We start from the raw sequence: 11,116 nt of genomic DNA, 5'->3' as shown, positions 1-11,116 counted from the left end.
AGGAGAGACAAAAGAAATAAGTAGAAAAAGGCAGAAAAGAGATCCAGTTCAAAAGGGGGAATGAGTTTACCTGCGGCTCCAGCCATTCAGACAGTCCAACATGCCAAGAAATAAAAATGGAAAGTTAGCTTATAAATACTTCGGGCCGTTCAAAATCTTAAAAAAGGTGGGAGAAGTGGCTTACCAGTTAGATCTTCCCAAGGAAGCTCGAATCCACAGCACGTTCCACGTTTCGCTGTTGAAGAAATGGGTTGGAAAAGGAACCGTTCCTGAACCGAAACTACCCACTCTTGAACCCAAGCTAAATTCACAACCAGAACTGGTAAAGATATTGGACCAAAGAAGTCAAATCTCAAGGAGGAAAACGAGGGAAGAAGTGCTGTTAAGATGGGAAGGACAACCTAAAGAAGATGTCGTGTGGGTCGAAGAAGAATGGTTAAAAGGTTCTTACCCTCACCTTGAGGGCAAGGTTTTTTTAAGGAAGAGGGAGTTGTAACAGTCCAGCAGCACAACAAGAACCATTCTCAAACTGAAGTCGGGGAGAAAAGAAGGAGGCGGGTTGGAAAAGACTTACCTGTAGTAAAGGGAGAAGGTGAGGACGTGTATGGTCAAAGATTGGACAAGAAGTACTTACGTGGAAGGCTGAGATAATGAAGCCCCTGCGGCTGACAGTTAGCAAGGGATTAAATTCAAAGGCAACGACACCGTTTTAAGAGAGGAGATAGAGTCCAAATACAATTCAGATTAATAACACAGCTGGCGAGTCTATCATATTAATAAAAAATCTCAACTAACCGAGAATTAGAATAAAAAGAGGAGGAAGGGCTGTAGAGAGGCAGGAAATTGCTTTAAAGCAAATCTCATTCACCTAGGAGGCCTAAGCTACCTTGAAACTGCCCAGAAAATTAGTTAGGGTTTATCAACATTGCATTGTTCTTTCAATTCAGTTTCTTTAAAGTTAATTATCTTTAATTGTTATTTCAATTTTCCCAACTTTTACCTGTAAGCTTAGGTTCAAGAAAAGCTATAATAAAATTCCAGTATTTTTTTTCTTAAATTACAAAGTTCATAATAGATATACCCTAGGGACCTCGAAAAAAAATCATTTTTGGTCACAAATCACAATTTTATCAGTTAAAAAATAAAAATTTAACCCGAATCAAAATAAAATTTTGCAACTCAATCTATTTTTTTAGGCAAGATTAACGGGAAAAAGACTTAAATGGAACTCTCTAAAGCAAATGGAGCTCATTGACTCCAAGAACAACATGTTTTGTTGTTGAAAAGTGAGCGTTTGTTAACTTTCTCTCTTCTTTATCATAATACAATGACTTGCTCTCTTGTTTTTCAAAATCAAGGACTCGAATAAAAGAAAAATGAAGTTTTGAATCTAACCATGTAATTCCAAAACTAAAGAGATCAAAAATAATTTTTGACAAAACTCGAAGTCAAAAAATTTGAAAAAGGTGCCAACACATTGATTTTTATTTTTAAGAAAGACCTCTAAATTTTAACTCATATAATTTGGGTCATATCACTTTCAATCATTTTCATACAATAAAAATGGATTATTTTTTGTGAAACCGAGCACAAACAAAATAGCAACATGATTTTTTGTGATGGAGATTACCATAAGAAATAGAATAATGTAAATTATCAAACTTCAAGTCCTAGTCCTAATGAACACAACATTAAAGGATTGAATTGAGAAAAAACAAAAAATAATAATTGAAGATTGCAAAAAAATAAAAAAAAGGCTAGAATTGACTCTTTTTTCATAGAAAATAAAAGAAAAGGTATTTTTCCTTTCACTTCCTTCAATTAAAGTTCCCTCACTTTTAATTTCTAGCAAGCAATCAAAACAAATCTTATTTTTATGAAACTAGTACCAACCTCGAGAATGAGATGCTTTCTAAGATTTTGATAACTATATAAAAGACAATAAAAATAAATTAGCAATTTAAAATTTTAATCAACATAATAACTTGGACTTGAAGTTTGATAATTTACCTTATTCTATATGGGATTTTTATGCTGGTTAGTTCAATGTATATATCTTATAACAAATACCTACATATTAGTTTTAAGTATCTCTTATACCTCTTAACTTATGAGAACAACTCCTTCTTTTCATAAAGAGCATCGAAGATGAACATTTTAGAAACAATGCTTTGATGCAATAGAAATCTCATAATTATAACAACTTTATAATTTTCTTTACAAAGTATTTTTATCCCATGAACTTTATCTTTACTCTAGATTTATTAATCTAATATTATATGAATATTAAAGATGAATGAAGCATTTATTAATAATAAATATGTATTTACATAAATATAATTATGTCATGTGCAACCAACCGATTAGCTATAGAGCATATTAAATTAACACTTATGACTTAGGTTACTGATTTGAAAGATTAATTTAAATTGAAGCAGGTTGATACATATATGTTGTCTATAAATATTAGTGCCCAACAAGTTTAGGCCCATATGATGACCTAAAATTGAACCCAATTTCTTGGGAATGTTTGAGAATATAGTAGCAGTTGTTTTTTAAAGTGTTTTTTTCTCAAAAATACATCAAAATAATATATTTTTTTATTTTTAAAAAATTATTTATGACATCATCATATTAAAATAATCTGAAAAAAATATATATTAATTTTAAATAAATAAATAACTTAAATTTTTTTTAAAAATATTTTTAAAATACTAAAATAAACATGACGTAATTGGCAAGGATGGCTTACAATGACACTACGAGGAAATGCGGGAGGAGTGGCACGGTGGGATTTTAGGAAACTAATGCCTTGTTTGTTTCTAGGAATTTATTTTCCTGGAAACCACTTTCTCCACTTTCTCATGTTTGGCAAGCATTTGGAAAATTGATCAAAGGAAACTCAATTCCAGTCAATAGAAAAATTAAAACCTTAAAGGAGGTAAGGAAAACACTTTCCTTTTCTTTACTAACAAAAACTGCTGTCTATCTCAAAAAACCAAATCCCTAAATTCTCTTTCTCTCCCAAATAAGTTACGCAGTTGCAAGCATCTCATTTTCAGATAAGAGACTTTTGGGTACCATTAAATAGGAGCTTGCTCACTCCAGATCTGAAACGAGGTGATACTAAACCACTTTTGCTACTTCATAAATACCCATGGGTGTGCGCGTAGCCATGGTGAGTTGCGCAGGCTATGGGTCTGCATGTGCTAGGAGATGTGGTTGCCTTGATCTTTTTGGTCTTGGGGTGAAGGGAGCTCCTATGGACTTCCTAGCAGCCTTCATTACTCTTGCTAGAATGCAAATTGCTTTATTTCATTTTAGCTGTCTTTCGCTTTTTCTGGGATCATTGGATCAAGGAATATATAGCAGCAATTAAAAGTAAATTGATAATTCTTCACAAAATCTTCCACGCAATATTGGGTATCCGTGGTCGCTGTTGCATGAAATGCTTTATTTCTCTCTCTCTCTCTGTTTTTTTTTTTGGATGGACCAGATATCAAGATGATTTCAAGTCTTTTACTTGGATGAGCCTTGGAGGACGGTGGACCAGCTGGTGGTTTTTGTGGATAGCGGCGAGCTTTAAGAATATATCATCAATTCGCGGGAGATGAGAACAATAATTAGGGAACATTTTGTTAAACATCCTTTTCAATTGCAGATTTAGCTCTATGGACTCTTGTTTTCTCCTGAAAGATATTTTTCTCACAGAGATAAGTGGTGTGTGTGTGAAAAAAGAAATGCAAAAAACATATTTTTATTTCTCTTGGGTCAATCTGTTTTTTTCTTTTAATGGCAAACCTTGTATGTATATTTTGATGATACATGAAAAATGTGTACATATTTATAAAATATTTATATTAAATATTTTAGATATTTTCTAGATATATTTTGTGATATTTATCTTTAAAAAATCTATAAAAAATTATCTTTTTTATAAACATAAAAGAGCTAAAGTTTATCATAGACTTCAAATCTAACACAATAAAAATTTAATACAAGATTTAAATAAAAATTAAAAAATATTTTAAGTCAAGAAAATACTTATTCTCTCCATCACTTCTACAAAATTATATTAATTTAAGCTTCTCGGTGGTGTGTTGTGTCCATCAAATCTTTTAAGACCAATTTTATCAGTCCATAAAAGGTGCCTTTGATCTTTCTATTTAAGATATTTTTCACTCTCTTCCATTAGTGTTGCCATGGAGAAAAAATAAAAAAGTCAGTTAATTGTTGTTTCTCACAATCTCTTTATGAATTTTGTTTTCTTTACATGGTATTTTTTTCTTTTTTATTTATAGATTTTGTCTTCCTTACATGGTTTCTTGTTTATATTGTATTTTTCTTACAGCTACTCTAAACTCGTTAAGTTAGTAAAAAAATTAATCAATGGATTTTGATTCTCCCACCAGCAAAACAATCGTAGATATTGTTTTAAAGTGCTATTAATAACAGACTGATTTTGAATTTGACTGACTTAGAATTAAAATCGGCCAAGTTTAAGAAAAAATTAAAAAAATTAAAAACTTAAGTAATATTTATGCAGGATTATGTTTGATGTTAGATATTTATATTTATATCTTAATGTTTATTTGATATATATATATTAAATGGATATTAAAGAGATAATTGTCTTTACCCGTACAAAAAAAAATATTTATCCAAAAAACCCATAAAAATATTTTTGTATGTATTTATCTTTTAAAAAATTCTTTATACTAAAAAAAAACCCCAAATAATAAAAAAAATTCATCATTATACTTTTTAGATTTCATTTTTTTTATTGTAAGTAATTAAATATTTTATATATATATTAGTTAAACTTGAAAAAAAAATTAATTCATTAATAAATTGTTTTCCAGTTCATTTTTCATAACACAACTAAACACTGGAAAGTATTTTCCAGTTCATTTTCCATAACACTACCAAACATCAAAAAATATTTTCCTGAAATTTATTTTTTTTAAAATTAACTTTTAAAAAAAAAAAACCATTTTTCTGCCAATAAACGGAGTTTAAAGGAGACGACCTTTGCTTCCATTTATTCCGTCCTGGCAGAGAATTCTAGGCCCCTCGTGAAAAGAATCGTTGATTTCATACAGCTGGATTGATTTTTGGATTTTTTTTTTTTTTTTTGCTGGGGTAAGGTAAGTTGTTGTTGACTTGCTCTTTCTAATAATGTAAGTAATGAGTATCGTCTTGTAATACGTGTTAAATAAAAATAATATTTTTTAAGTGTGTTTGGTATTATAGTAGTTTTTGTAGTTATAATTTGAAAAAAAATAATTTTAGTTAAGGTTGGTTTAATATTTAGTTAAAATTATAGTTAAAATTAATGTTAAATAAAAAATAATTAATATATTTAGTCAAAAATGTTTTTCAAACTGAGATTATAATAACTAATATTTATATATATATATATATATATTTTGATAACTTTTTAATTTAAATATTATAGATTTAATTACTGCTATTACATCTTGAAATAAATAATATTTTATAATATTAAAATACTATTGTTTAAAATAAAAACATAATTAAAAAAATTAAATTTATTTTTTCTGGATCAAAACCGGTTTAATACATTGAGGTTCAGATTATTAACATTGAAGAATATTCACGGGACATGTAAAGTAAATTTCACTCTGCAATTCCCGCTACAGTAGTTGAGAAGCAGCTGGAAGTAGCTTTTTCTTTACTTGTGTTTTCACTTTTCAACAAAAATTTAATTAGGATCCACAAACAATAAACAATTATTTATATATTACCAAACATTTATTTTTTGTGGTTTGGTTCAAACACGTAAACAGCTATGAAAACAAACACACCCTTTTAATGTGATCAACAGCTCACGCGGAATGAGACCTGTTACCTTTTCAATCTACTAATCCCTCCTGGACGGACTGCTAATCATCATTGACTAGGGTTTGAAATTAATTTTTATTTTATTATTTTTATTATTTTAATATATTAGTGTTATAAATAAATTTTAAAAAATAAAAAAATATTATTTTAATATATATTTCTTAAAAAATATCTTGGAAAAAAACCTCGCTAGGCATCGTTATTTTTTCTTTTTTGCATCGGACTGTTGAGTTGCTTTCCTTGCATCTGTTGCTTTCCTATTGTTCAAGCAAAAGTACGAATGGGCACTCTCTTTTGAGATCAATAATGAAAAGTTTAAACATGGTGCAGTTTAATTTGTAGATTTTATTTTTTAAAAAGTTATAGTTAAAGTTTTATTATAATTGTTAATTTTTAGAATTTAAAAAGATTAGTTAAAATATATGTAAACTGATCCAAATATCTACGTTAATAAAAAAGATTAACCTTAGAGAGTATTTTAAACTTGTTAAATTTTGGGTTTGTTTTTTAATAATTTTAAGTTTGAGTTTTTTTAACATCACTAAAATCTTATATAATCATTAATTTTATGACCCATAAAATTAATCAAAGTATAATATAGTCTAACTCTAAAAACAATAATGAAAAAAATTATATACACTACTTTCTACTCGGTTGACGATTCTTCTATAGTTCCTTATTTTATAATTTTCATTTAGATTAAACATTACAAAAATGCATACAGCTGGGTTGATTTTTGGATTTTTTTAATGCTGGGGTAGGTTGTTGTTGACTTGTTCTTTATAATAATGTAAGTAACGAGTATCGTCTTGTAATACGTATTAAATAAAATAATATTTTATTCAAAAGAATTGATAATAAATTGACCGGCAACTCATCTCGAATTCAATTCCTCTTCACATAAAAAACCGTGGTGTCTGTTTTTTTTTTTTATCAGAATTTATTTTGTTCTATTTTCTCTTACATCTATATATTTTTTTTACAACATTCAATGGCATGGAGGTTATGATCGAAAAGAAAATCAAAGGAGTCACTTTGGTACGTGCACAAAATTATAGGGTGAAAACAACGATAGAAGGGCGGGAATTGAAATTACGAGAAACAGTGTCTTAAATTCATCTATTTGTTTTTTTTCCGAGAGATAACTTTTTTATTTTTTTTATTTTAAATTAATATTTTTTCATACTCATATTAAAAATAAATTTTAAAAAAAAATAAAAATATATTATTTTTAATATATTTTAAAAAATAATCATTACTATATTTTAAAAACCTCCCCATAAACAATCATTCTTGGTACATAATTTGAATCACATAAGAATGAATATCCAATGGCTACAAAGTCAACAATTTAAATTATTAAATAATATTTTAAAAAGAGTGGAGAAAGCACGGTAGGTTCACCATGCCTTTCACTTATTAATATATTTATATTATAATAATAATTATTATAATTATTATTATATATATTATAATTATAATTATATATATTATTTATAGAAGTGTCTTTTTTTTAATGAATTTTTTTGTTTGATTTAGTTTGTTAATGTTAATTTTTTTTTTATTTAGTTATCAGATTTTCATGATACGGATCCTAGACTTGACGGATTAACTTGGTTTGATGGATTAACCCAGTTAATTTTGGGTAAACTTGTCAATTTTTTTTTTCTATTTAGTTATCAAACTTTCATGACGTGAATTCCAGGTTTTGACAACTTAACTTGGTTTGATGAGTTAACCTGTATTTTTTTTCTTTTTAATTAATTTTTTTTCGTTTAGTTTAATTTGTTAATGTTAAATTTCTTTCTATTTAATTATCAGACTTTCATGATACGTATCCTAGGCTTGACGGGTTAACTTGATTTGATGGATTAACCCAGTTAATTCTGGGTAAACCTGTCAAATTTTTTTTTTCTATTTAGTTATCAAACTTTCATGACGCGAATTTCAGGTTTTACGGGTTAGCCTGGTTTGAAGGGTTAACCCAATTAATTCATATTTCTTTTTCTTTTTCTTTTTCTTCATTAGTTTTTTTCTTCCTGTTGGTTTTTTTTCTTTGTTTTTTTTCTTTTTTTAATTATCACATTTTTATAACACGACCTTATAGCCAGATCTACATCCAATATTCTTGGATCCGGTGTTGCAGCTAGGCTCACTTAAACTTGGTCATGCAAGTTTAATGTTATTATTAATATTATAAATATTACTCTTAGGTCTGGCGTTGCAGCCAAACTCAAGACTTTTTAGTATAATTTTATACAAAAACCTAACACTTTTAAATTTTAATTTTTTTTATATTTTTTATATAAAAAAAAATGACCCACCGCATCAGTTCACATAACTAGTTTATAATTGAATCTGTGTGTATGTGCGTTTTTCAAAGTGTTCTTGAATTGGAATAGTAGTGAACCGCGCTCGCTAGGTCTTTTTTATATATTTTTTTGTGATTATTTTGACATTTTTATTATTTCAATCCATAGAATTATGAATGTGATCAACCGTTCACGTAGAATGAGACCGCTTACCTTTTCAATTTACTAATCCCTCCTGGACGGACTGCTATCGATCATTGACTAGGTTTTATTTTTTTTTTAATTTTTTTTTAATATATTTGTGTTTTAAATAAATTTTTTTTAAAATATTATTTTAATATATATATTTTAAAAAAATATCTTGAAAAAAACATCGCCAGCAATCGTTATTTTTCTTCTTCGCATCGGACTGTCAGTTGCTTTGCTTTCCTATTGTTTTTATTGTTTAGTCAAAAGACGAATATCACTCTCTTGTGAGATCAATAATGAAAAAAAATAATAACAATGGTCTAATGATAAAAAATTGAAATTAATTTTTTTTTTTTATGATTGCATTAACTTCATGACCCATGAAATTAATCGAGATACATGCAAGTTAGCTCGGATATCCATATTAATAAAAACAAATAATAAATTTTTTTTTTAAAAGGTATAATTTAGCTATTGAGGTTTTGTGTTTGTTATAAATCTTAGGGTCATTAAAAACTTATATAGTTATTAACTTCAAGATCTTAGGAGATTATTTAAGATACATGTAAACTAATCTGAAAATCACATAATTAAAAAAATTAAAAAAAATTATGAGCACTATTTCTAGTTTCTACTTCTAGTTTTAGTTCCTTATTTTACCATTTCCATCTAGATTAAACATTACAAAAAAATTCCTCAAAATTCGCCTTGTATTTATGTCATTTCATTTTATGAGACAATGTATTTTACTCTACTCTTTACATTTCATCAATTTCCAAAGGATGCAGCAAAAACTTAATTAATAAAGTAATTAATTCAGTCAAATCCAATGGATGCAGTAAGAACTTAATTACCTAATTTAACCCGATGTAATTAATTCCACTAGATTAATCATAAGATATTAAGAACTTCAAATCAATATTAATTAACGCTTCATTAAAAAAAGAAAAAAGAAAAAGAAAAAGAAAGTTGATTGGTGACTTAGTACAGTAGATTAATCATCTACACAAATATGTCTCTGGAACAATAGCACTCTAACATGAAATACAAATTACTGAAGAAAATTCAAAGATACAGCACGGAAAGCATGGAAGAAAAGGAAAGGACCTAACGACCGTGATTAATGAAGGAAACAACCTTCTCCATCATGACCCTAGCCTTGGCACAATTAGGGTTCATCAGATGGAAAACATGATCTTCTCCTTCCGTCTCCACAATTTCCACCATGCCACCCCACCCACTCCTCTTCAGTGCCTCGTAGTAACGGACTCCCCTGTCTCTTAGCCTATCCTTGCCAGCAACAAAAATTAGCACCCTAGCGCACCCCAAGCTAGCCAGCTCCGCCCCACCTGCGCCGGCCGGGTTAATCCTGGGATCATCATAGATTCTAACAGAAGGAAAGATAAACTCTATCACCGGACTAAAAGTATCCGGTTCATTGTTAACAAAAAATGGGTGCACCAAAACCACACCAACAATTTTAACCCCGTTTAGGCCTTTCGTAGATCCAGCTCTCACAGCCATGTTATGAGCAATATTAGCACCAGCACTATCACCAGCCAAAAAGGTTCTATCAAAATCTGCGTGCTCATTAAGCCAGGACTCAGACCCTTCACCATTTACATGTGAAGCAACCCACTGGATTGCAGCCCATGAATCATCATATGCTGCAGGGAGAGGGTGCTCTGGGGCTCTTCTATATTGGACGGACACGGCTATAACATTAGCGTTGTGGACTAAATCGGTGAGGTAGTTATGGTATAGAGAAGAGAAAGGAGACTCAATGCAAAATGCACCGCCATGGATGTATATCAGGAGAGGAAGCTTCTGGGTTGGATCTGTGATTTTGGGGATAAAAAGACGGACAGACAGGCTGTTTTCTTGTGAGACTACGGTGTCTTTGGTTTGGACTCCTGTTAGAGGGTCATTGGATGGTGGTACAGTTTCTCTGTCAGCTGTGATTCTCTCCACCTTGCCATTTTTGTAAATGCGAAAGAAGGGGGAGAACTCATGAACAATTTCGTTGGAGTTTGACGAATCCATTATTTCAGATAAGAAACAACAGAGCAAGAATATTTGAGAAACGGGGATGTGTTCTTCTATTATTATTTAAATACTGTGCGGGACCGGAGGTAGAGATGCTAGCTTTATAGCTTTTTCTCTCTCTTTTTTTATTAACATGACGTTGGGACTTTTTTCTTCTTCTTCTTTTTTTTTTTTTTTTTATTAATATAATAATTTTAAAACTAATTTATGTATACTTGCATTATTTTTATAATTCTTGAAGTTAATAACTATATAAGTTTTTAATGATTCTAAGAAAATTCAAACTTATAATTATTAAAAAATAAATTCAAGATCTAACTAATTAAGTTATCCTTAAAATTAATTTATAGCTTATTTCTAGTTAGTATTGTATTGAGTTATTTTTTATATTGTGTTTTTATTACTGTATTAGATTTGAAAATATTTAATTAATTAATATAAATTATAAATGTATCTACTCTATATCTCTTTATTATGAAAAAAATTATAATTTATAACTTTTTTTTTTAATTTACCTTTTCAAAGTATAACTATAAAAAGTTACACAATACTGAACATCCACCAATTCTTAAACTAGCTTTTACCGAGATCAATTCAGTCTCTACCCGATCTTAATTTGTTGTTCAAGTTTTTTGGGTGGGCAGTATATATATAATTCGTAAAATACCTTATTAACCAAAAAAAAAAAAAAAACTAAAGGACCC

General features: G+C 28.9%; 1 protein-coding gene across 1 annotated transcript; it reads right to left on the bottom strand.

Moving 5' to 3' along the window:
* Positions 1-9,322: 9,322 nt before the first annotated feature.
* LOC118050698 (probable carboxylesterase 5) lies at positions 9,323-10,495 on the bottom strand. Its single transcript, XM_035061120.2, has one exon. The coding sequence runs from the start codon at positions 10,407-10,409 to the stop codon at positions 9,474-9,476; it is 936 nt and encodes a 311-aa protein (XP_034917011.1). The 5' UTR covers positions 10,410-10,495; the 3' UTR covers positions 9,323-9,473.
* Positions 10,496-11,116: the final 621 nt, after the last annotated feature.

The sequence above is a fragment of the Populus alba genome, chromosome 4 (assembly GCF_005239225.2).
Source record: "Populus alba chromosome 4, ASM523922v2, whole genome shotgun sequence".
NCBI lineage: Eukaryota > Viridiplantae > Streptophyta > Magnoliopsida > Malpighiales > Salicaceae > Populus > Populus alba.
The sequence above is the reverse complement of the archived record's forward strand: the minus strand, read 5'-3'. Positions and strand labels throughout refer to the sequence as shown.